Genomic DNA, 26891 nt, shown 5'->3' with positions numbered 1-26891 from the left:
GATGACAGAAAGGAAGCAGCACCCCTCCATGATGGTCTCACCCACTGAAAAATATTTCGCAGTCAGCAAAAATTCAGAAAACAGGTACTAGCAAATATGCTCTGTGTCTCCACGTACACTCTGCCTTATAGATGGCTTTTCATGACAAGTCACTGTCAACAGGACCTACAGTGACTCTGCACAACATCTTGGCCCTCCCCAGCTGCTGCAAGATTGCACCCTGTAGTGGTGCTATAGGGAACCCTTCGCCTTTTCAGTGGTGACAGATGAAGCAAATCCTGAATTCTGGAGGCGATTCATGTGAATGTTTTCAGCCTTCTACAGATTTTAAACTCATGGAATAAATGCTTAATCTGGCACTAAAACTCATGCAGGAGTTGAGTACATAAACTTTTAAACCAAAGTAACCTTTTGCACTAGTCATCTGCTCCATTATTAGCAAGGAACTGATGAGGCTTAGATGAAACTTAGCTACTGCTCCTCAAACATAGAAATCACCAATAAACAGGGCACTATCTAACTAAATCTAATAAAATTATTAATTCAAGTATCATTATTTATGGAATTCCGTCTTATATGAAAGCATAAAAACCATAAGCACAAATTTGCTAGACTAGCAGGAGCATCTTCATAAATCCACGTGGCTGCATTCTTTTTCTTTCTTTTCGGAGAAAAAAAATGTAGTTCTTATATTTTAATATGAGAAGAGACATTTGATCAACTGTTCTGACGAGAATGTCACACTCATTACATTACTTTTATGTACCCTTATATGACAGCCAAGGACATGAGTTAGATTAAAACATTTTGGTCCTCAGCAGAGTAAACTGTTGATGCTGTGCTGACAGCCTGTTAACAGCAACCAGCTATTAGTGGAATTACTGTGGGAGTCTGTAGGAAGGCAATTGCAAATGCTTTATCAATACAGATTTACCTTAGCAGCAAAAAGGACAGACGGCATCAGTTGTTGTGGCCTGGGTGGATATGACATATTCTTCCACCTAGCTGAAAAAAAAGCACTTGAATTAATAGGAATTGCAGGTAGATATCTCAGGTGGAGCAGAAGGTGATGGTCTCAGGGAAGGGATGAAGTTTCAGGAACTGTAACAGTTTTCCATGTACCTGTAATCAGGCAGCACCAAAGCACATCTCCAAGGCAAGCACTTATCCAGTCACTCCAGGCTGCATCTTGATTATTCTGGGATTTCAAGCCCTGATGTTTTTAGCATCCTTCTCTTGCTTTTTTTCCATTATCAGCAGATATATTTCTATTTTTAAATGGTCAAATTCTAATCTTAAATGTAAATTAACCACCCCCTCAACCTGTACCTTCATAGAAATACTAGTGTGGCTGGATGTGAGCTGAGACACAGAGATTTATCAGTGGTGTTGGTTGCCCTCTGGACCAGGCAGCTAATTACCTTCACCAAGCTTTGGCTCAATAGAATGTTGTAGTCAAACATATTTCATAGATGTTTGCATCTCATTACATCATTTTTTAAAAGATAAAAACTTGGCTAGTGCATATTTCTGTTCACAAATTTGGTTTGAGTTTATCTGACAGTGAAAGCTTTTGCTAAATTTTCCCATGTAATTACTGAAGTACAAATCCACAGGGAAAAGAGTTTGCTATAAAGATTTCATATCTGTAGCTTAAGGGGCATTGATTAGTTGATGTTTTACTCTGGTATTGCATTGTAGTAGCTCCCTTAAAGCACACACAACCACTGGCATTTTAATAATATTTTTATATAATAATAAATAATATGCAATAATATATAATGAATATATTATAAATAAGTAGTGATATATAATTTTATGTATTTTCTTTAATATGCAGTTTTGCACAAACATTTCCTTCAACTAAATTTATTGCTTAGTAAGTTGAACACTGTAAATAGAGCATAAACAACATACATAAGTTTAGTTGATTTATTCAACAGAGATTTTACCTTCCTCTCCCTCACACTCTTCTTACCACTGAAACACTATTTACTCTTTTCCTTTTTGTTTCCTTTTTTCTTTTCCATGGAAAAATATGCTTCAATGCACAGGTAAGTTCTTTGTTTCAATGGCTTCCTTTAATTCTTGGTGCATTTTAATATTCACTCACTAGCTCTCATGGTCTTTCCAAAGTTTGTTCAGTGGAAAAAAGAGGACAGGGCACAGTGAGCCCTTGTCTGTGTTTAACAACTTTGCTTGTATTTCTTTTCTATCCTAGTCTGTCAACAAGGAGAATAAGGACATAAACAGACTGCCGGCAAGCTTAGCCTCAGTCCACCAGAAGACCTATATTTTCCAGGAGCCACAAATTCTGCTTCCTGAAAAATAAGAAAACTGCTGACACAAGCAGTGTGCCTTGGTGCCGTTGTGCAACTAGACTCAGTGGGATGAAAAATACTTTTGTGCAAGTTAAAAAGTTTTATACCAGTTAAAAAAGCAGGACTGGCTGCAGGAGTAAAAGAAGTCAGGATTTAGCTGCTCAAGAGTAGGTCTTTGGCCAATGTACACAACTCTTGCAGTATTAGGGTTAATTTTGTCCAAATTCCCCAGTGCAAGTGTTGCTCTGTGTCATACTGAGTGTCTGGAGAGAGACACAGTAAAACCAGGGGAGACAGAGACTGACCTGAAATGTCAGCTGGAGGGACTGGGAAAGATCAAAAAGAACTGAGAGAACAATTTACAGAATGTAAAGACTGTTGGAGTGAGCTCGTCCGTGATGTGCATGACAGCTCAGTCGTACAGCAGAGTAGAACCAAATAGAAGGTGGACCAGCACAAAGCACTCCTTGTGCAAGTTCATATACTTTTAGAGGTTTTGCTGTTCAAATCGAGCCAAAAAAATTCCTAGCACTCAGGGGGATCCGTACATTTACACAACAGGGACTATACCTCAGAGCAGAGACATCCAACTAGGATCTCGAGTATAGAGCACCGTTACACAGACGTGCTGGTTGTACTTAATACCAGTAGAAAATTGCTGTAAGCCACAGAGTTAAGGCTGCCCCAAGATCTTTAGTGTCTTCAGGAAAAAATTCTTCACAGAAAGAGTCATTGGGAACTGGAACAGGCTGCCCAGGGAGGTGGTTGAGTCACCTTCCCTGGAGGGGTTTAAGGCACGGGTGGACGAGGTGCTGAGGGACATGGTTTAGTGTTTGATAGGAATGGTTGGACTCGATGATCCGGTGGGTCTCTTCCAACCTGGTTATTCTATGATTCTATGATTCAGAGTCCAAACCTAAGACTGGATCATTTAAATTAGCAGGTTACCATTCATTTATACTTCTCTTCTTATGAATATCTTTACTTATAGCCTACACCATAAAGCCCAGCCTCCCCAGTTCACACAGGAACTGCCTTGCAGCATCTGCCACCCACCGCTCGGTGCCAGCTCACAGCATCCCCGCACGGTGATGCCCACCGCCATCTCCTGGCAGCGTTGCAGCATCTGACCACTTACCTTTGAATTACACCTTTGTCCGGGCTCCTTGCAGTCGTAGGGTTGCATAGGAATTTTCCAGTTGCTGATGGTCTCCACTTCACTCCCTCTCTCGGTAGCACTGGCAGCAGGGAAAAGGCTGCAGCCCAGAAGGTCAGGCCAGCGGCACTTGCATTGCACCAGCCCAATCTCAACGGTTTTGGGTTTGGTTTTTTTTTAATACATTCTTCTTTAAGGACTGAAGGTGCACAGCAAAGCCAGGAACACCAGAACAACCAGGAGTTGCTGAGGTCCTGCTGCATGCAACACCAGCATAGGCTTCCCTCTGCACTTGTCGCCCAGCTTTGTACCACTTTCTTTTTTCCTCTCAGTAAATGGTAATTAACAAAGGGAAATCTTGACTTCCTCAGGTGCTACCAGCCACCCTGGTTCAATAACTAGGTCAGCTAAAGGTTAAAACAGTCAAGGTACGCACAGCAAGCTTAAGTTTTAAAAAAAAGAAAAAAAAGAAGAGAAAGAAAAAGAGAAAGAAAAAGAAAAAAAGAGAAAGAAAAAGAAAAAGAGAAAAAGAAAGAGAAAGAGAAAGAGAAAGAGAAAGAGAAAGAGAAAGAGAAAGAGAAAGAGAGAAAGAGAAAGAAAATGACAAAGAAAATGAGAAAGAAAATGAGAAAGAGAAAGAAAAAAAAGGAAAAAGGAAAAAGGAAAAGGGAAAGGGAGGTAAAAAAGGAAAACAAAAAAAGAAAGAAAAAGAAAAAAGGAAAAACACAACCAAAGGGAATGGAGGAGTGGGAAGCCTGGAGCAGGCTTGTGGATCCTTAGCCCTCTACTCTAGCCCTAGCCCTCTCTCTCCTCCACTGCCCTGCAGTGCTTGCGGGTCCACATCACAGCCATGCACTGAAGCCATTTCATGTCTATGGAGCTAGTGACATTAACCCAGTAAAGAAATTAGCCTGTTTGCTTTGACATATTCTGCAGGGATGTATTAGTAACTTCCTGCGTTACGTAGTAAATTATGTCAGAAACCATAGCCTAATTCCAAATTCTACCAATGACCGAGCATAATGCAACTCCAAAACTGCACAGTACTTGTCTGGGTTGTTTCGTTTTGTTTTTAACAAAGACAGTTTAACATACTTTCACACATTTTAATTTTCTTAGTGACACGTAATTGCATTTGAAGCTTAAGATTTTGCAGCTTTGGTGGGAAAGACACACGTATCTTTCCACATTCATGAGGGAGTACATACTTTGGCGATAGTGTAATCTAAACTTCTTCCACTGAGAAAATCATAATGAAAACTAACGAAACCGCCTGTGTGTCTCAGAGCTAGGTTTTAAGCACTGAAAAAATAATTCCTGTGCTAACACTGCCACCTATTGCCACCGACTGAAAAACAGGAGACAGTCATAAATCCCTGTTCTCATCTTTTCTCCTTCTTTGGTATTTGTTACAATGCCTTCATGCATATTTTCTCCTCCCTGCTGTCTCTAATAATGTAGTATTATCAGGGAAAAAAAATGCAGATAAACCAAAACCAAGTGATATGTCAAATATCTCTGTATAAGGGAGGACAAAGACTCTCCAGAACAAAATCAGCAATGTTTGGAAGTCTCCCTGTGAGTGAGCTGCTAAAGTCCTAGAGCAATCTGATCTATCATGTAAACTCAGCATGTAGAAGTATAAATAAATAAAAAAATGTGTGCTTTCATTATATATACATATGTTTATAATATATATGTGCATAGAGCCCTCATCAATACAACAGAATTTTCCACTAGCTGGGCTCTTACCCTGGGAGAGCTGTATAGAGCTGTATTTTTTTAAAAATTTTTTTTTTTTGTTATCCTCTCCCTCTCAACTCTTGTTATTTTCTGCAGGGGTTTTATATCTCTTTTACCTCCTGTCTCATTAATTAAATCTTAACATATTTGCTTTTTGCCTGACATGGCTTTTTCATCTTGCAGTGTAGTGGTTTACCCTCCATGCAACCTGTATCTGTTTCCTTGCCCTAGTTGTGAGAGGTTCCCTTATCAGCAAGTTCCTCTGATTTCCCAATTTCCTCCTTGCATCTATCTTTTACATTTACCATTTTGCAATTTCATAATTCCTGTCACAAATTATTAGTATCTGTATCATACAATGCCCATTAGGACTCAAACACTTAAGCTGTGGGATTTTACAGTTTCTCTTGAACAAAGATTTTATTTTCTGTATTTCCCTGAGCATTCCCAGTGAGTTACTCCTGCACCTACAGCAAACAAGCTAAACGCAGTCCAGGAAAAACAGTTGCTTTCTCCTTCATTGACTCACCTTTTATTGTGCAGATCCTGCTCCCGCTGTCAGTTTTTCAGCTTCAGTCAAAGTTTTTCTCTTTAGTAAAACCAAGGTGAGGTACGTGAGGGATATGAGGGATGTAAGAGCTGCCTTTAGGTCTAGAAATAGACCCCAAAAGACCCAAGGATGTCTTTTCATGAACTTTGCTCATATAAATTAAAAGTGGGTTTAGGAGGCCAACTGCAATACTTTAAAACAATGCTCCTGCTCTTCTCCTACTAAGAAAATTATTCTCCCTTCTCAATCAGCAAACCCCCAATATTGCTTAAGACTAAAGGAGGAATAAATTACCTTTTTTTTTTACACTGGAAATTGGAAATAACTGTTTTTCTACTGACAAACATCATCAAAATTATGCCTTTCTGTGCCACACAGACCCTAGGGTTCCATTGAGTCACTGCACTTCCTGTACAGCTGGAGATGAAGACCTTACAGGGATGATACAGATGGAAAGGCACTAACAGCACTAGAGGAATCCATCTGCAAATCTCAGTCTGTAAAGGTTTTATGTTAACAGCTCTATCCAACTGAGATAGTATTGAATGACAGGCAGCATGTTAGAAGTCTTCTAATACTTTCCAAAGTCTGGATTTATGGATAGAGTGATAAATGATTGTATTGCTTATAGTCTGATGGATGAAGAGCGGAGAGTTCTAGAGTTTGGTGGTTTATTAAATATGGATGCTGTTATGGATTCTTTCAAACTGAAGAAAGACAGCTCAAAGAATGATTTATTCTGCATTTAACACAATCGGTTTCAGAAATGAGCAAGTGAACAGCTGTCTCTGGAAGTTCTTGAAAATTTTGAGGAATAAGCATTTTTAAATTAAATGTCATTAAGATGTGTGATGTTACAAAGGTGATATATTGTTCTCTGAAGAGTTATCTGAAGTTGCCCCACCTGAAGTTACTGAGTATCTGAACTTACTCTGAAGAGTCACCCCATGTCTTCTCATACAATATTTTTACCTTAACCTCTGAACCATTTCACAAGAGAAAAGTTTATGAGCTGTGTAACCAGTATCAGAGCCATGCGGTTATCCAACTGATGGGAAGTTCCCCTACTTCAATGTTCTCTCTGTCCTTTTATGATCTGAGGTTGTGGAACAACTTTCTGATTCTTACTACAATTCTGGCAAATCTAAGAGGCTTAGCTTGAACGTCTTACACATTACTTATGCAGCTGGATTCACGTACTGATTCGCTTGGGCTATCTAATTCTTCACCTTATATACTAATTTTGCTAAATACATATTAAAATAATAAGCTGTAGCAATTTTATCACTGTACTCAAGAAGCAGAAAATAAAAAAGTCTAAATGACAACAGCAGGACATACACAACTTCATTGGGTTCCACTGTGCTTGAGACACCTGTTTGTAAGCAAAGAAATCTTTGCTTTGATTACTCTTTACGGAATTGTTACTGCTTGCAACTGCAATTCTGCTTAAAGTACAAGAGTTGCAATATCTTTTCCTACACATCTTGAAGCTGATCATTCTTGACTGTTTGCATTCTCACATTATTCCCTGACTACTCTACAAAGAATTGTTCTACGTACTTTTGTATGCAAGATTGTTGGGACATTGGTGCTTCCAGGGCACATCTAAGCACAACAAATAAACTTCAAATTTTCAGTTACTTGGATGAATGAAAATAAAGTCTCCTGGTTATGAACCATTAGCCCAAGGTCCTAATATCTCATTTAAATTTGCTTTCACTCCCTAATTTACAGTCAAGGGATGACTTTACGATGCAAGATGCTTTTCAGCATAAACAAAAGCATCACTCTTCTGCCTGCTTGCAAATTATTATTCCATCCATTCTTCAAACAGCTACAAATAGACCTCAATCTAAAGCAAGAAGTAAATTTAAATTCTATACAGCACTTGTCATAGAATTAAACAGGTATTTTCAAATATCTCCGAAAAATATTTGGGGAATATTTAAGTAACACTGTTCTCTGTTAAAAATGCAGCTATTGAATGTGCTCGAGCCTAGGACTTCAGAGCTACAGGCAGAACTGAAGATGTGTGTCATTCCTTCCAGGACAAGTAACACTGAGAAATATAGCCATATGAATCCCTACAGGACAGGTGTGCTTCTGGATGTGTTGCTTTAGTTTGTACACATGTAGCTTCTATTCCTAACTGAAGCAATCAGAAACATTTAGCAGATTTTAGCAAGACAATTTCCAGCATCTCATTAAAAGCTGGTCAATAAAGCATAAACTACTAGATATCATATTAAAAGGATTTTGTCTTTAGCAGCGGAAGCTAACTTTAATAAGACATAATATACAATTTTAAATACTTTACAAAAAGTATAGAGTGTTGTCATGAGTTTGTACAGTTTAAACGTCTAAAAGAGTCCAGGTACACAGCAGCAATCACACTCCTCTTTTCCTCTGCTTTTTTACTAGCCAGGAGCCATCAATACACTGAAAATACTGAACAAAAGGGATCCTTAGCAGAATTAGAATACAACTGAAAATATTGGCAAGGTCTTTTCTCTGTAGCTGGATCCCAACCACCACTATAGGCGCATGCTAGTGTGAAGCGGGGGTACGAAATTGCCACCCATAGCCATTGCTTAAATAAAGCTATAATGGTCTCAAGTTCCGCCAGGGGAGGTTCAGGCTCGACATAAGGAAAAAATTCTTCACTGAAAGGGTCATTAGGCAATGGAACGGTCTGCCCAGGGAGGTGGTTGACTCGCCTTCCCTGGAGGTGTTTAAGGTGCGAGTGGATGAGGTACTGAGGGGCATGGTTTAGAGACTGGTGGGAATGGTTGGACTCGATGATCCAGTGGGTCTCTTCCAATCTGGTGATTCTATGATTCTATAAATGCTAAGAAATAAACTTGCCATTTCATGCATCTGCTTTTAAACTGGAATTGTTGTTTATTATTCCTGTTTCCTTATATCTATGGACAGACTTTCAATCTGTGCAAACTATGGACTAAACGAAGCGTAAAGAGGACTGGAGAATCTGAAGTGAGTAACTAGTTTTTCCTTGCATCAGGAAAAAACACATTCATGAACAAAAAAAATAAAGGATTATTAAACAGAAGCAACCACAGGCATTTATACTTCCTATCTCCTCTAAACTTGTGCTAGTGAAAGTCAACACCTTAAGCTTTAAAACAATCCAAATTATGAAACTAAGTTACACTAAAGGAGTTATATTTGACAGCAGATTTATCACTAGATTAGTACAATCATACAGTGATTTCTGATACCTCTGTTCACTTAAGATTACTTTGTTTTGAATATATGCATATGATAAGAAGTGGGAAACAAGAGAACAAGAACACTAAGACAAAACTACCATAGAAGAACACACAGGAAAAGACCAGGACCTCCTTATTAGGCTCACTGCTTATATTGATATTCAATATAGTACTAGTCTTCTTTTTTAAGAATTAAAATAACTGTAAGTAGTTATTTCACAATTTCAAATTTCTTGGGAAAAAAAGGTTGTTATCTATTTCTGCAAATTACAATATTGAGCTGTACAGACACAAGACCCTTCTTAGAATACCACAAGTAATTTCATCAGATTACAAAAAAATTACAGTAGAGCTTTTTATAAACATATAAGTTCAAACAGAAGATACATGTTTCTCACATTCTTACTGGAGCTCTGCAAACCACTGGAAAGTGGGAGATTTATAGTCTTCTTCCTTCTATATAAAAAGTTCTAGATTTCATTGCCAAACTCCTGTTCGCTGTTTGTTATCAGCAGCATGCTCAAAAAACATGAAGTCCTAAGAAGGAAACAAAAAGCAAACAAAACAAATAGTTAAGTGTGGTTCTTAGCTCAGTTCTGCTTGTTTTGCAAGGTGGGGGCACCTGTCTCCACCCCCCCCAGTCACCTCTGTCTCTCAGAACAGGTTGCCCACAGATAGAGAAAATGGTGGTGAAAGACCTACATGGAAACTGTAAATCATCAATAGCCAAAAAAAAGCTTTCTTTACTCAGGATTCCTGTCCTGGCTTTGTTTGACCTTACTCACTCCCTTCAATTTTATCTCAGAGTCCATCATAATAGTCACTACCTTTAGTTTATAGCTAGGAGCCTCATTTTCCATATCTGGAGTCCTGCACTCACTAACACTGCACTTCATGCACATGGTAGCACACAAACACGCACTGCTGAAGAAAACCTGGTACATACAAAGGGCTGTTAGAGGCTGGTGAAAACTTTCCAAACTCAAGGTGTTTCATTTGCCTCTTTCATCCCCTTCTTCCCTGCTAGCAAAGCAGCAGTGCACTTTTTGAAATGGGACCCAATACTGCATTGCCCAGGTAAGTGGAAACACGAGTGTGTCACACAGTTTTCAAAGAGCAAAGTGAGCTGCAATGCAGTATTTGACAAGACAGAATCAGTGTGCAGCTGAAAAGCCCTGTATCAAGTTAGATGTGCTTTGTCTCTACACAAACTCCCTCCCATTGCAAGAAGAGCTCCTCTGAGAGAGTTTTTAATCCAGCTCAGCTCAGTGCTTTACATTCTTCCAAAAAGGACAGTCAGGAGGAACTCGCTGCAGCATTCAACTGTCCAGTTCATCAGTGCAGCAGGCTGCTCTGGCTTTGGATCACAACTATTGCTCATCTGCACTTTTTTCACCTCACCATCCACTTAAACATGCCTTCCTCTGCTAATGAGCCTGCAAGGAGTCTTCCCTTCTTTATGGGGTTTCTCAGTTTCATGACTTCTGAAGCTCTGTTTAAATATAGTTAGCAGTATATAATATATAGTCTAGAATAAGCTTATTATCAGAAATAATTCTTTGTTGCCCTCCATGCTTAATATTACACACAAGAAGTTCACAAGAAGCTGTCACCCACTTCAAGGAGCTCAGAGTCAAATCCTTTACCAGCATAACTTGAACAGGGAGATGAAAAAGTCCCTTGGTATTCAAGTATTACTTACAATAAGGAAGCAAGCACCAATCATGACAGCTTTCATTTTTACATCAAGGTCCATTGGAAACATGATTCCAAAGTTATCTGCATCTGTAAAGGCTTCTTTCACAAATCCAGTCCACTGCTTAGAAATCCTACCAACAGTAGCAGTCTCATCCAGAGACTTCACCTGGTTGAATATAAAATTAAAAAAAAAAACCATCAAATCTGTCATGATATTCCCAAATCCTTTTCATGGCAGATCACTTTGAAAGCTTCAGATCATGTTATTTGAATGTATGTGGCACTGAATGCAACTATTTGTACTAGAAGGCAACCCCGACTATCACAAAGTCAGTCTTAGGTAGCACAGACGAACTTAATTCTAAATCTGACTGCAGAGTTCAGTGTTTTAATGGTGTTAGAAGACAGCTACTGCATGCATGCACACACGCTCTGCTGGAAGTGGTGTCTTTTAGCTGAGAGAGTGAATTAGTTTTTCCTGCCATGTATCAGGAACTGCTCAATTGAAACTTAAACAAATTATGTTCTTCTGTTCCAAAGCAGAGATTAGCCCTTTGTCAACATTATGTTTCCTAAAGTTAAATCCAGTGTTCAGGGTCATATGAAAGACTAGGCACCAAAATAAAATGATACTATAATTGCTTTAGCAACTATTTGCAACATCTTTTTAAATATTAAAAAGTAGACTAGTGTATTTACTACATGTGTAGGAGAATAAAAATGCATTAATCACTTCTAAGCCAAAGCTTTAGTTTGAGTCCTTCAAATCTGTATTTTAGATCTAAATTATCTTGATTTACTTGGTCATTGAATGATTACTAAATGAGAGGTTGTAGTACATCATTTTAATAAGTACCTGATAAAGCTGATAACACTTTTTTGTTAGAGCCTAACATGATAAATTAAAAAAGATATTGCTGCTAAATATTTCCCTAAAGCCATAGGGAACCAGTCTCACTTATCAATGATGAATGCCTGTAAGATGTCATTTCTGGAAGTTTGTCTGTCTTATCTAAAGTAATCTAGATATCTAGAAAAGTGAATTGATTTTACTGGTATTAAAAGATTTTGTACTACTTACTGTATATTACAGTTCAGTTGACATCAGTAAGTTAAGCAACAAACTACTATCAGAGCACTACCTGAAAGAAGATACATACAAGTAATTTTTAATATTGCATACCTCAAAATTAACGTCCTCACAACAGCTGCAGACAACACATGGACCACTAATTTTCAGCATATCCATTCTTTTCTCATCTTGAATGGTAAACTTTGGTAGGCATGGATGCCAGTTCTGCACAACATAACCAACTGGTGTCCCTGGAGGTGCCTGAACTTCCAGCTTGACAGGAAAAAGAAAACCTCCACGTCAATCTTCATGCTTTGATACACTTGTTAGACAAAACCCACACTTGCACACAAACCAAACACAATTTTTGCTCAACAATCTGGCTTTCCAGTGCATGAAGCTGCACGGGATACTCCGTGAATGTTTTCAGAAAACTGCACACAAATTTCAGAGCTCATATGCACCTTTGGCCTTCACTGAAAACAATAAGATGCTCCTAAGACACCATGTACACAAGCTGTATATCCACACTAGAAAGATCAAAGTCTAGTGAAAAAGGCTGAAAGCATCCTGAATGCAATCAGTGAAGAGCTCAGTAAGAGCTCTGAGTAGGCTCAGATTTGAGGCTTCAGAAGTTGCATGGTATGTTAATTATTTTAATATTAAAAAACCTTTTTCCTGCGTTGAACTTCACTACAGCTTTCACAGCAGTACAGTGAAAACTCTAGCTGTTGCCCAGCCTTCAGACCACAATCTGGCACTTGTGACAAGTTTCCTGACATGCTGTTGAATCAAAATTTTCATTACCATAATGATAAGTGGCTGGAGTAAACCTAAATGTGCAGCACACTAGCTTCGTCCCAAACCAAGGAGATCCCATGCACAAACCCCACAGATCTCTCTCCCCATAACTCACAGACAAAACCCGATTTGTTCCACCCCACCTTCTGATTCAGGTCAATCCCCTCTTAAAAGTGCACAGGTGGACCGTGTCCCATTAGAGGGAAGACAACGAGAGGGAGCAACTCACCTCCTGTAAGCAGCAGGGAAAGCAGCATGAAGAACACCTGAGAGGTCTCTGCAGAGTTATCACCTCATGGCCCAGGTTGTCTACAATCCGCAGGGTGAAGGGTCGTGATGGCCCACAGCAATTTCTGGTACAGCATTCAGTGTCTTCTGCTGCAAAGTACACCCTTTGCCCCAGTGTATTCTTGATTTCATATTTGTTGTTTGTTTCAAAGCCAGTCAAAACTGAAAAATAGGAGCAGAACTGTTAAATTTCTGAGGCGTGTCTGGTCAGAAAAGTCCCCACACTAACTCTAAAGCTACCCTTTGGGAAGGCAGGCCTCTCACAAAGTCTGTCAGCAGCAGCTACCGGGGAGGCAAAGCAGTGAGGAAGGACCCTAAAGCAGAGCAGCTCGGCAGGCAAGTTTAAAGAAGTTGCTATGTGAACATAGCAACGCAGAAAGAGCATGGAGATGTCCATCAGTCCCCTCCCACCAGACACGGACGTCTACTGCCAAAGCAAGTACTACGATTATAAATAACACAGCATGGAAGATTCCCAGGGAAGAGCTGAAAGGGAGATAATTGAAAAAACTTGTGAATTTTGAGGTGAAGCCAAAAATGGGCTCTAGAGGGCATAAAAATGTTCAGAAGGCCACAAGAAGAGTCACAGTCCAGATTCACAGCAGCACAAACAGAAAACAAGAGCCAGGACAGAAACTGTGATCAATTTCTCTAACAAATGAAACCACTCTTTGAGGCATTATCAAAAGAAAACACAGCAGCATTAAGTGTCAACTGAGATGGATGGTCCATTTTATTTCCTCTGTTATCAGTGTCTTTCAAACATGACTTTGATATTCTGAAAATGAACAGAATGAGGGGAGCAGAAAGAAGGCAGTTCAATTTGCTAAAACAGCAGGATTGCCTGGAAACAGCATAGGAGCCACGTGCCAGCCTATGGAATTGGATGGAATAAGAGACCAGAAAATCAGATCTTTAAGTAGGCAAGACAGGCAAGTAGGAATCATGTGAATGAATAACATGGGAAATGTGTGACTTCGGTTACAACTAGCTACCAAGATTATTAAGTCACGTTGCTATATAACTTTTAAGATATAAAAGCTGCTTAAAATCCTCTGCCCTCCTATTTCCTCCTTTCTCTCCTCCACAACTCCTGCAGGAATTGAGATACATAACAGAGTCAGGAAAAAGAAAGGCGGTGATCCACCTTAAATACATAGGGTAAAAGAAAGTCTAAATTTTAAATCTAATAACCCCGAGAACATTTCCCTGCTATAAATAGTTCACACTTACTCTCAAGAAGTTCAATCTGCTGATGAATTAATATCTGGTCAATCTGTTTGTGGTTGAAAAATTAAACAGCATATATCGTTAACAAGTTGTAACTAAGAGAAACTTAGTTTTAAGAAGCATTTCTATTTCACTTCAGAATGCGAATTTATGGATCAATACATTGTCTAGACGCAGATAATCTACCGGTAAAGCTGTGGAAGTGGCTCATATATCCAACCTCCGCCCCCACCCCGGGTCCTGTCCTCTATCAGTTTAGTAGAACAGTGTTTCAGAGCTCTCCAGCAGATGGCAGAAGTTGTACCCAAAGCTGATGTGCCTGTGCTGCTTCCAGATCTCAGGGTAGCTTAGCTACAGAGCATGACAGAGCCTCCCTATCCCAGGTGCCTACGTCAGGAGTCTGTACAGACAAAAGCAGGAAATTTCAGAGTAGAAGCTCAGCTACAGCTCAGCTCTGACTGAAACTCAAGAAATATCAGGTTGGGGCTTTTTAGCAATTTGCAAAACTGTAAGCAATATATCAGTGTTAAGGCTTGATATCTGCTCCCAGTGATGAGATGAACTGTACTTCTATAGTTTAAGGACACATTCTGTAATGTGAAAACAATTCTTATTTTGCTATCAGCATTCTATTTGTTATCAAGTCTGACTAGCACCTCTCCTAACAACATTACAAAGAGACGTGAAGAAGGCATCGTGTGGGAAACTAAGCACCTCTGATATGCTGCACTTGCCCATATTATATACAACTATTACATACACCTTGCCAAATCACAGTACATCTCACAAACAGTAGCTTCACAAATAGGAAGTATGTAAGACAGCCCTGTGCTGCTAGACCTTCAGCGTCTCACTCAGCAAGAGAGTGCTCCATGAAGTGCCGCAGCTATAACAGGCACCTCCACACTCGAATACGCACCAACCACATTACAAATGGCTTTCCTTAGCAGCCCCAAAGCAGCAATCCATGCAGCTGCAGCAAAGCCAGACGCTTTTTTTAAGCTTTTTCACAGATCCCGGCTGCTTTTCTCTGGGGAAGGAGGAGGGGTGCAGGTACCTGTGTGAGGTATTCCAGTCCAGGAGGGCAGTTAGGTAGAGGAGGAGGGACGGGCATCCACATTGGTCCCTTGTTCATGACGGGCTGGTTCTCGATGGGTGGAACAGCTGGGCCTGCCATACCCTGGACCTGGAAGTTATAGCTTCCTGCACCTGCAGCACCTGGTGTGGTAGAAGACAAACAGTTGTAAAACTCAGATGTTGGAAAAGAATTGTCCTGTGGATCTTCAAAAGATTAATTTGTTTGCTATTTTGAATTATGAAGACCTTTATACCTACAATATATTTCAGTTGTGAAAAATACGACTTGCTTGATGGAAGTTGGAAGCTACACGGGATTGTGCTGTTCTAGTCCCTCCAGACAAAACCAAATAAAATAAATAAATGCATCATTCTTGAACATAGAAGAAAACTTATACACATAAAGATAGGCAATTCAGCAATTAGAAATAGTTCAAGACACTGACTTTTAGACTTATTTTTAGCTCCAATAAGTTCAGCACCATGTTTCACGTTGCATTGCAATACATGGACTGCTACATGTGAAAACTCATGCTGTTGCCATAAGGAGGACAGTATCTAACGTGACGTGAACAGCTGTGTCTTAAAACTCATAGGTGGAAGGATCACTGACCACAAAGGAGGATTCACCTTCATGGAATACAAAATCACTTTTATGTCTAAGCACAGGCTTAGCACACAAAATGACTGTCTACTGCTATCACATATAAGTGTGTGCAGATACAGTTATTCAAAATGAGAAATGTTCCCCGACCCTCATCAAACAGGCAGCATGTGCTCATTCCCCACTGAAGCCAACTGCACTGACAGACCTCAGACTGCCTTGCCACAAGATGCAAAAGCTTTAACTTATGAACAGCAAAGTAACTTAGGCTTTTTGCTTTTTATCTATAACTATGCTTTGAGCCTGATTGTTAGACAGTGCTCATTGTGATTTGGTTCTTCAGAAAAAAATTAGCTGGTAGGACATGAGAAGCCATTTAGAAGTGCTGCATTTTTAATGTGGAGCAGAAAATGAGGAAAAGCAAATGAGTGGAAGTGTAAGGTATAACCACACGCAAAATGCTGCAACAGAGTAGGAAACAGGAACAGAATACATGGACCAGTAGTACTGTGAAAGGGAAACAATTCCTTCTTCAGTTCTAGATTTCTTGAGAAAAATAAAGTGAAATAGTGAAATAACATGTTAATTAAAAAATGTGGTCATAAGCAAGAAGCTGCCACACATTAATTGTTTTACATCTATAAGAAGTCCCTAACATGACCACTGAGTAACATCCAACATTTTTAACTCCTGCCACTGACGGTACTGCTCAGCACATACTAACACGTAGCACCAAGAAGGAAAGAAGACGACTTTGCAGCAAAACAGAAATTAAAAGAAACTCTGCAGAATTAACAGCAGAAAAGTATACTAGAGACAGTAATCTCTGTGAAACCTCCTAGTTCCCGTGCTTATTTCCTACTGGTACAGCAGATCTGCAGCCAAGCAACCTACCCTGGTAAGCCCCAGGTGCATACTGAGGGTAGCCATAGGGGACCTGATTTCCTGGTCCGTAGCTAGGGTTTGAAAATCCAGGTGGTGGTGCAGCTGTATGTTCTGAAAGAATGGAAAACACTGAGTATTGCTCACTTCCTCCTACCCTATGGTGAAAGATCCCAAATATTGCCTCCCTTTTCCAAGCAGACACAAAAGAAAAATCAAGCAGCCATTTTCTGTATAGCTAAAAATATATAACAGGGTCATATTTATGCACAATATGCATATTTAAACACCAGTATAACTTAAAGGAGTTCTGACCTTTAAAGTGCAGAAAAAAGACAAGTATTGCACATGATGTCATGAAAATGTCACAGAATCACAGACTCTTTTAGCTTAGAAGGAACATTTTGAGATCACCTAGTCAACCCCTGCCCAGGCAGGGTCAGTTCACTTTCTGTTTGGATGAGAGATGCCTTTACTCATTTACATTCAGCAGGATGCTCTAATTCAAAGAAATGACAGGGAACTGACACGCTGCCCTCTTTTACAGAACAAACTGGTAATGAACAATTCTCTGCTATATAAAACATTTTCTCCAAATTTCTTCAAGTCAGGACTATCCTAATGCCTCACCTAAAAGGGTTATGAATTTAATAACATTTAGCAATTTCAGTCTGTAAGCAGAAATAACTCAAATTTCAGGATGATTTTATTTAACTTTAAAAATCAAGATCTGAAAATGTAAGCTGTAAGTTTTGTAACTGATTCCATTTTAAAATGTAAATAGTTTCAACTTAAAACATTCATATATACTTCAAAAAATTAGAAGGTAAACTAATAAAAAAGCTAATATTGCTTGAAGCCCTCAGAAGGACCCATGTTGTCTTTTATATTAACAAAAGATGATATTTTGCTTATATTTTACTCACCTTGCATTGCCGTGGATCTGCTTATAATCGATCTGCAAAACAACATTTTTATTTCATGGGGGTTTTAATATATAAGTTCATATAAGAATTATCCAGACCTCTCTATTTATGATTGATAAAAGATACCTGCCTGTCTAAACTGTATGGGAAAGGTGAAGTACAAATACAAGCTAAAATAAACAAATATCTCTGCCTCCTTCCAGCTCATGTCTCCACCACAACATAAGTGAATTATCTATACCTGCATTCACGCTTTGAGTACCCTGAAACCATCTTCAACTTAGAGGAAGGCATCAGGATGTGCAATTACTTCATTGCAGCACAGTACTCCAATTGTGCAGCAATTCACAAAAGTAACACAATTCACATAACAAATTACTACCACAATTTCACAGCAACTGGTTTAGTGTATTGATGTTGACTACAAAACCTGCTTGAGTAAACCCTGGAGCAGCTGTGAGCCACGCTACCACCTATTCAGTTCTTCATGCTATTTCTTGTCTAAAGTGGTTCTACTAAGTATCATGTATCCAGTTTTTGTCTCTATGCCATAATATGGGGTTGGCTTGCACAGGCGCGTGGGCTTCCACAGCAAAACATCAAGAGTGACAGAGACAACTGCTTGTCTTTTTCTTTCTAATCTTCCAGAGTTGCCAAAACTAGTTAAAACAAAGCAGAAAGAACACTTACTGGTGACAGCATCAACCTTCAGAGATACTCCTTTCAGTCTTTGGGGTAGTGAGAGATGCAAGAGAATGACAGCAAATTCTAAAGTCAGAGGTCCAAAATAGCCAAAATAGCCATAAGTGAAAGTATAAAAAAGAATATTATAGGACCTCTTTTTTATAGGACCCAAAGCTTTAAAATAAATGATAAACCTAGATATTCCTTAAAAAGAACGCAGTTCAAGGTAAACTAGTAAGATATTTTTGTCTTTTACAGTTATACCAACCAGTTCAGTTCAATGAAGAAAGTCATTCAAAGCTGGATTGGAATTGAACCTGAAAGCAGTTCCTTCCTGCTTTTCACTCCCAGAGAAAAACTAGATGTCACGGGAGGATGTTTAACAGTTCTGGGATGACACAGCACCTAGCTCACATCCCAACTTGTACACAACATCCTCCTTGTTTGATAAATTGATCTTAAAGTGTTCTTTTTTTAAGGTATTTTTTCTTCTACTTTACTAACAAAGCCACCATCCTGTTTTATGTACTTTAATTGGATTCTGGACCCCGTATGAATATAGATAAAATAAAGCAATAGGAAATAATTCAAAATCATGCATCTAATTTAAAAGTCTGAAAGAACATATTCAAGGCACTTAACTTAAACTTTGTTCTCACAGCTGATAATATAGAGTGATAATTTTAATATATGACCATATTAAAATACGTTGTCAAAACTACCAGCTTTTAGGAATATCATAAATTACAGATTAATAAAAAAAAAGTTATTTAAGCTAGCAAAAGATCAGTTTATATTGGGAAATGTTCCATCTTACAACACTGTTAGTGAAATACTGATAATTGCAGCTGAAATCTTCGGTACAGTGAGAGCAGAAAGAGAATCCTATGATGTATTTAAAAGAAAGGCTTCATAGCTTGAAATCTTTTTTCTCCCTACAACCATACACATACCCTACTGTGCAATCTAGGGTTTAGAAACTGTTGATCCGCTCTACAGCTAGAAAAGCAACAAATATTTTACCAAGTTCAACTTCATAGAATCAAGAATCAGATATGATGCTAAAGAGAATAGTTAAGAATATTTCTCATATTAAAATTGCCTCTTTTCTTCTAATGTTTTTTTAGCTAGACTCCTTCAACCACCTCCAGTTCAGTCACCATGATAAATACACTTTCAGTTATGCCTTGCTTTTTATCTGAATAATTTATAAAGATTGTGAAATAATAAAAAACTCTGAAATACTAAAGGAATGAGGAAAACCACATCCCTTTTTTCAGCCTTTATATTGCACAATATATCTTTCAGCTGTATTGTTACACATGGGGAAATTCCCACCTGGTGAAACCTCTGTCAAGAAACAGTAGTAATGAGAAGCCCAGTCACTTAGAAACACGTTGGTTCCAGCTCCCTGGTTTACACAAAGCAATGATTTGAAGCGTTGCATTTTCAATTAAGTTTAATAAAATAAGACTTTAGATCCTGCTAGGTGTTACTAGTTCTAGTAACAAATTTTAAAATAAATACAAGGAACAATCATTGAAACATTACTTCCTTAACAGAGGAAAGTATTTGCATTCAGCTCCCACTAATACAAAAGAGGCAGAATGCTATTTGTTTGAAATGGAGTTAAAATTCCAAAGACAGAGAGACAGACGGACAGAGAGGTGGACAGAGAGACAGACGGACAGACCTTCAGCCAGTAGGAGTTCATTATTGAATTAATTCTAGTTCAACGAAACAGTAGCTGCATGAATCCCTTGTGCTATGTTAACCACATGCTGCAACCTGACTCACAACATAAATCCGGAGTAAGTTGTATTGGAGTGAATACACTAGCCAAGGTGTTCCAGAAGAAGCAGCTGCATATCCTTGAGTACATCTTATAAAAACCTTTACAAGGCCACAAGCAATATGATCTAAATTTGAAGTTAGTCTGGCTTTTAGAAGAGGAATGGACCAAATGACCTCTACAGGTTATCCTTTCCAACCTAAATTATGCTAGGATTATAAACATCCTTCAACATTTTATTGCATTATCAGAGGCGTTTGCAGATCAAACATACCCAACACTCCTCAGCTGGAGTGCTGAAGGGTGAGAGAAGGGTTGGGACCAGGCTCTGGCCCCCAGCATCTCAGCAGGGCTACTCCGGGGTAGGGCTATGCAAGGAAGCCTGTGCAAGGAAAAGTCGCTGAGTTTTGCCCTTTCCTGACTATACTATGGATTCCCATAGCTCTAGGTCCACACTCCCAAGGGGAGTACAGGAGAGGTATAAATATCCTTGCTTCTCTCAAGGAGGGGACTTACCTAGGTTCTGCTTCACACAAGGGAAAGCAGAAGCAATTTTACTGGCAGGAAGGAAGCACTGGGGGAGCTGGGAACACCTCATGCAAAGCAGCTGCCTGAGAACAAACCATTCTTATGAAATACAGTCTCTGGATGGTCTGAAGTCCCCCCAGGGCACTTGCACTAGTTCAGAAAACAGTAAGAAAATAACATCCCTAGATTGTTCCTTTGCAAGGAATGTCCATGTTTCTTCGCAGTCACTTTCTCATTTTAAGATCTGCATTACATAGCTAGATGTCCCTTACACTGATGTGTGTCAGCAGATACACTACAACTGATTTAGAGATCTCAATTCAGTTAACTACAGAGCTTCTGCTTTTCATTGGCAAAATAGACCCAGATTTATTCATGACTATCAGTTTCGTTTCTCATCCAGCTCACTAGAATACTGCCAAGAGCATATTAACATAGGCCCCCTGAGCACAAACATGACGCACGCTGCCATTTAAATACCAAGCCAGTGCTTTCTCAGAAGTTTTATGGTTCAAAAAAACAGACTTAGAAAGCCAAATAGCTGTAGGGCACACATTAGTTCACTCTAACTAGCTTTGTGGCACTTGTTTTCATCATCACATGATATTAGACTATTCAGCCATTACGAGACTACTAGATTATCCAGACTTATTAAGATTTTAACCTTGACTGCTGAAGAAACAGTATACTTAAAAATAATCTAGTTGATCTAATTAAACAGGTTAACAAAACACTACTAGAGTTAACAAAATAGACTTCAGAGAAGGAATGAAATGAGCTATTAATTGACATATATTGTTCTGATTCAACAAGGTACCCTTTCCCCTTCCACAGACATCTCTCCTGAAACCTGGAAGTCCTGAAGTGTGAGAGTTGAAATACCAGGTCATACTCTGGGTACCCAGCCTCGCTGAGATGAGAGCCCACCTGTGACGCTGCCCACTTCACTGCTGGGTGAGGGCACAACCCCTGCTTGAATGCTGCCTGCTGCCTTCAGCTCTTTCCAACACGGCTCTCCCAAGACAGCCCTGGCAGCAAGTTCTTTCCTTGAACCAGTCTTTGCAAGCCAGTTACTTTGCTTGAAAGAAACTCTAAATTAATGTGCAATCCCCAGTTGGAAGACACAACCCTTCTTCTATCCATCGTTTCTACAGCCCTTCTTCTAACCATCAGGTCCATTCCACAGCCCTTCTTCTAATCCTCAGGTCCTTTCCACGCCCTTCTTCTAACCATCAGGTCCTCTCCACAGACCTTCTTCTAACCATCAGGTCCTCTCCACAGCCCTTCTTCTAACCATCAGGTCCTCTCCACAGCCCTTCTTCTAACTATCAGGTCCTCTCCACAGCCCTTCTTCTAACCATCAGGTCCTCTCCACAGCCCTTTTTCTAACCATCAGGTCCATTCCACAGCCCTTTTTCTAACCATCAGGTCCATTCCACAGCCCTTTTTCTAACCAACAGGTCACCTCCACAGCCCTTCTTACCATCAAGTCTATTCCAAAGCCCTTCTTCTAACCATGAGGTCCATTCCCCAGACCTTCTAACCATCAAGACCACTCTACAGCCCCTCTTCTAACCATCACCTCCACTCCACAGCCCTTCTTCTAACCATACACAAACCCTACTGTGCGATCTAGGGTTTAGAAAATGTTGATCCGCTCTACAGCTAGAAATGCAACAAATATTTTACCAAGTTCAACTCCTGCTTCATAGAATCAAGAATCAGACATGATGCTAAAGAGAATAGTTAAGAATATTTCTCATATTAAAATTGCCTCTTTTCTTCTATTGTTTTTCTACCTAGACTCCTTCAACCACCTCCAGTTCAGTCACCAAGATAAATACACTTTCAATTATGCCCTGCTTTTTAGCTGAGTAATTTATAAAGACCATGAAATAATAAAAAACATAGGCCCCCCTGAGCACAAACATGACGTACGCTGCCATTTAAATACCCAGCCCTTCTAACCATTAAGTCCACTCCACAGCCCTTCTTCTAACCCTCAGGTCCTTTCCCCAGCCCTTCGAACCATCAGGTCGATTCCACAGCCCTTCTTCTAACCCTCAGGTCCTTTCCCCAGCCCTTCGAACCATCAGGTCGATTCCACAGCCCTTCTTCTAACCCTCAGGTCCTCTCCCCAGCCCTTCGAACCATCAGGTCCATTCCCCAGCCCCTCTCCTAACCCTCAGGTCCTTTCCTCAGCCCCTCTCCTAACCCTCAGGTCCTTTCCACAGCCCTTCGAACCATCAGGTCGATTCCACAGCCCTTCTTCTAACCCTCAGGTCCTTTCCCCACCCCTTCAATCCATCAGGTCCATTCCCCAGCACCTCTCCTAACCCTCAGGTCCTCTCCCCAGCCCTTCAAACCGTCAGGTCCACTCCACAGCCCTTCTTCTAACCCTCAGGTCCTTTCCCCAGCCCTTGGAACCATCAGGTCCATTCCACAGCCCTTCTAACCCTCAGGTCCTTTCCCACAGCGCTTCTAATCCCTGCGATGAAAATAAAGCAGGCCCGCACCCGCCAGGAGCAGCTCGGAGCACTCCTATGCAGTTTAGCCACTCACAGTCACAGCACCAACACACCCGCTCCCGGAGCCGCTTCGCCTCGCAAGCTCCGCTCCGGCCAGCCGAGCGCCGCGGAGCCGCCCCGGGGAGGGCAGCGGAGTCCCCGCCTCTGGGGCAGCTCCGGGGCGGGCGGCCACGGCGGTTTGTTGTTTCCGCTAAAAAAAAAAAAAAAAAAACCAAACAAAAAAAACCAAAACAGAAACCGAAACACCACCCGGTCGCGTAGAGGGCGGAGAAGCGGCGCGGCGGCAGCGTCCCCGCCTGCCCAGCGCTGGGGGTTGGCGGTTTGTACCGCGCCGGTAGCGCCTGTGGCAGCGGGAGCGGAGTTGTGGGATCCGTGGGGTAGTCGGGAAAGGGCAAAACTCGGCGGGTTTTCCTGCCGCAGGCTCCCTAGCGTCGCCCGACCCCAGAATAGCCCCAGCTGAGGAGTTAGGTGCTGGGAGCCAGCGCCTGGTCCCGACCCTTCCCTCACCCTCCAGCTGGGGAATCATAGAATCACCAGGTTGGAAAAGACCCCCAGGATCATCGAGTCCAACCATTCCTATCAATCACTAAACCATGTCCCTCAGCACCTTGTCCACCCGTGTCTTAAACACCTCCAGGGAAGGTGACTCAACCACCTCCCTGGGCAGCCTCTGCCAGTGCCCAATGACCGACCATTTCCATGAAAAATTTTTTCCTAATGTTCAGCCTAAACCTCCCCTGGCAGATCTTGAGGCCATTCTCTCTTGTCCTGTCCCCTGTCACTTGGGAGAAGAGCCCAGCTCCCTCCTCTCCACTACCTCCTGTCAGGTAGTTGTAGAGAGCAATGAGGTCTCCCCTCAGCCTCCTCCTCTCTAGGCTAAACACCCCCAGCTCTCTCAGCCGTTCCTCATAAGGCCTGTTCTCCAGCCCCTTCACCAGCTTTGTTGCTCTTCTTTGGGATATGTTTGATCTGCAAACACCTCAGATGCTGTGGCATTGGAACAGTGTCAAATATTTGCTTAAGCCTAGGGATGCCGTATCTCTACAAGGTTGTCCTGCAAAGCTAGAAATTTAAGATAGTAACGTCTGTCTCTGTAACTTCCACAACTAAAATGTTCTTCATTAGGGAGGTATAGCAGTTAAAACTTGGCTGTGTACCTATTGTCTTTTGGAGGTGTAATCATAGAATGCTTTGGGTTTGAAGGGACCTTTACAGGTCATAGAATCATAGAATTATAGAATCATAGAATTGTTTGGGTTGCAAGGGACCTTAAAGATCATCTAGTTCCAACCCCTCTGCCATGGGTAGGGACAATTACCAGTAGATCACGCTCCCCAAGGTCCATCCAACCTGGCCTTGAACACCTCCTGGTATGGGGTACCCACAGTCTCCCCCGGGCAACCGATGCCAGTGCCTCACTAACCTCATAGTGAAGAAACATTTCCTTACGTCTAGATTGTAATAGTCCGACCCCTCTGCAGGAGCAGGGACATCTTTAACTAGATCAGGTTGCTCAGAGCCCCCAATCCTCAATTGTATTTGGTGTGTATCAAATAAATATTCACAGTAATTAAATAAAAACTTGTTTCCTGTAGCCTTTGTACTATCACCTCCTCTTGTCTGAAAAAGTTTCCACCATAAACTAAATGTTCAGCAAAGAGCTGGTTTCTGTGAGATATCTGTTAATGGGAAAAAAAATAACCAAACCTTAAACACTTTTACTTGGTACTTATACTGATGCAATATATCTGAAAGATATCCTAAAAACACAGCTGATGTGAGGAAATTATTACCTTATTTTTGGTTCATTCTAATGAACATTAATTGGTATGATACAGGCAGTGCATTCATATTGCTTGGGGAAACACTGGTTTTAGGCCTGAAAATGTCCAAAGTTTCTAAGTTTCCTATAATTTTTAAAGCTTTTTTATTTCAAACCCATTTGTGCCTACTACAAAAAACGACTCTTACAAAAAGGGATAGTTCCATGATGCAGAATCCAGTTATGCATGATTGTGAGAACTGAAGTAAGGACAGGAGGCACCTATTAATTTGTGTACTCTTTTGATAATAAACTTACCCATAGTACAAGGTGAAACCCAAGAAGGGTAGACAATATTGCATTTCAAAACTGACTGTATACAAACACATTTGGGGCATGACCCTAAATTCACTGTACTTTCCTGGTTACGTGTAAGCTCTGTGGAGCTCCTCACCATCCTTGATCCTTAGCAGCCTTTTAGTGCTGAAGGATGGGGATGCCCAGAAAGAGAGTTCCAGAAGAGCTGCTGAAGGTATTTGACATAAAAGCAGCAGTTGTGGGTGCATATGACCCCTCTGAAATAAGGGCTCAAAGTTTCTGTTCAATAAGGTTTACCTTAATTATTTTTTTTTAAATGGAGATACCGTTACATCTCAAAATGCCCCATTTTTCAGTGGATTTGTTGTTAAATAGTGTAAGATCAAGACAGAGAAGTTTTAAAGCCCTCACTTGCATCACAAATTGTTAAGAAAAGCTACCTTATTACAAAACATGTTATATATTCCAAATATTTTCAGGTTCAAGATGATCAAAAGATGCAGTTAACATCAATGTTACTGTTAAATAACATTGTTTTAGTCTAAAATATAATAGGTCCAACCTTTTAGAATTAGTATCTTAGCATTAGGCCATGAAAATGAAGTATAGATAGAGCCTGTTGAAACTGCAAAGAAATACTACATAGCAGAACTGGCTTAGCATTAGTAGCTCAATTTGTGAAGCCTTAAGCCGCAAGCTGTGAACTTTCACCTCGATATGACAAATTTTATGCTTAGCTTTCACTGAATTGCATGAAAGAACCCCCAGAGCCACAAGATAAGAAGCTACACGAGCTGCAAACCTTGAAGATAAGAAAAGAGGCAGCCTGCATAAAGACAAGGAAAAAAAAACACGATGAAGAATGAAAAGCCAGCTCCTAAAACACCATTGAACCAACTGTCACATGGACAGAGCATGAAGAGTGCATGGCAGGTGGGAGCTTAGATCGTAAGGGTATAATTGCCCCGGGATTTTTTTGTTTGGGGTTTCTCTCCAGAGACACCCAGCTGGAGCTGCAGCCTGATGCTCTGCCTGAAGGAAGTTGTACTGGAGACTAAGGAAACGTAGGGTGGAGCCAACAGGAGAAACTCAGCAGAGAGAAAACTAATGAGAATTTGTGAGTAAGTGGCTAAGAAAGTCAAAAAGGGCACCTGTTGGTTCACTGGAGCCACCTGCTGTGTATAGACCTTGGTTCCAGCAGCTGAAGTATCAGGTGGATGAATGTGACTCAGCGTGCTGTGTGCGCTCTGGTAAGGTGTTTTCTGTAATAGTTACGTGGATAAACCATTAATATATTGAACTGACATGCCTGATTTTACAAAGGTCATTGTAGATTTATGCAATGCTTGTTAGTGATAATCATATAATGTTCCAAGGTTACAGAGAAACTGGTATAACGTATTGCAGAGGATTGTCTTTAAATGTCACTGTTAAGTTTCACATGGAAGTCCTCTTGTCTACAAACATGTAGTCTATATTTTTGCTGTAATGTATTTCAATCTTTAGAGTATATGAAAAAAAATACATTCTAGATATTTTTTATAACACATAATAGTGAATAACAAAATATTTTCTTAGGTTTTAAATATTATACTGAATTCTCCTGCTATTTTCTTCAATGTTATTGAAATAAACATGGTAAGTTGAATTTTAAATAAATAAAAAACACAGCAGCAGCAACAACCACCAAAACAAAAC

At 40.3% G+C, this 26891-nt stretch overlaps 1 protein-coding gene across 3 annotated transcripts; it reads right to left on the bottom strand.

Moving 5' to 3' along the window:
- Positions 1-8013: 8013 nt before the first annotated feature.
- Positions 8014-23205, bottom strand: LOC138724710 (phospholipid scramblase 1-like). Of its 3 annotated transcripts, XM_069864915.1 has the most exons (9): positions 23148-23205; positions 17582-17613; positions 16668-16769; positions 15150-15310; positions 14096-14138; positions 12804-13024; positions 11885-12046; positions 10706-10867; positions 8014-9540 (listed from the first exon to the last, which is right to left on the bottom strand). In XM_069864915.1, exons 2-9 carry the CDS (start codon positions 17586-17588, stop codon positions 9481-9483), a joined length of 918 nt encoding a protein of 305 aa, XP_069721016.1. In that variant the 5' UTR covers positions 17589-17613; positions 23148-23205; the 3' UTR covers positions 8014-9480. The 3 variants fall into 3 exon arrangements, with proteins under 3 accessions (XP_069721016.1, XP_069721015.1, XP_069721017.1); XM_069864914.1 differs by lacking the exon at positions 23148-23205 and having other exon boundaries at positions 17582-17803; XM_069864916.1 differs by lacking the exons at positions 8014-9540; positions 10706-10867; positions 23148-23205 and adding an exon at positions 10999-11310 and having other exon boundaries at positions 17582-17833.
- Between the last annotated feature and the right edge of the window lie 3686 nt (positions 23206-26891).

Source organism: Phaenicophaeus curvirostris, chromosome 10 (genome assembly GCF_032191515.1).
Source record: "Phaenicophaeus curvirostris isolate KB17595 chromosome 10, BPBGC_Pcur_1.0, whole genome shotgun sequence".
NCBI lineage: Eukaryota > Metazoa > Chordata > Aves > Cuculiformes > Cuculidae > Phaenicophaeus > Phaenicophaeus curvirostris.
The sequence above is the reverse complement of the archived record's forward strand: the minus strand, read 5'-3'. Positions and strand labels throughout refer to the sequence as shown.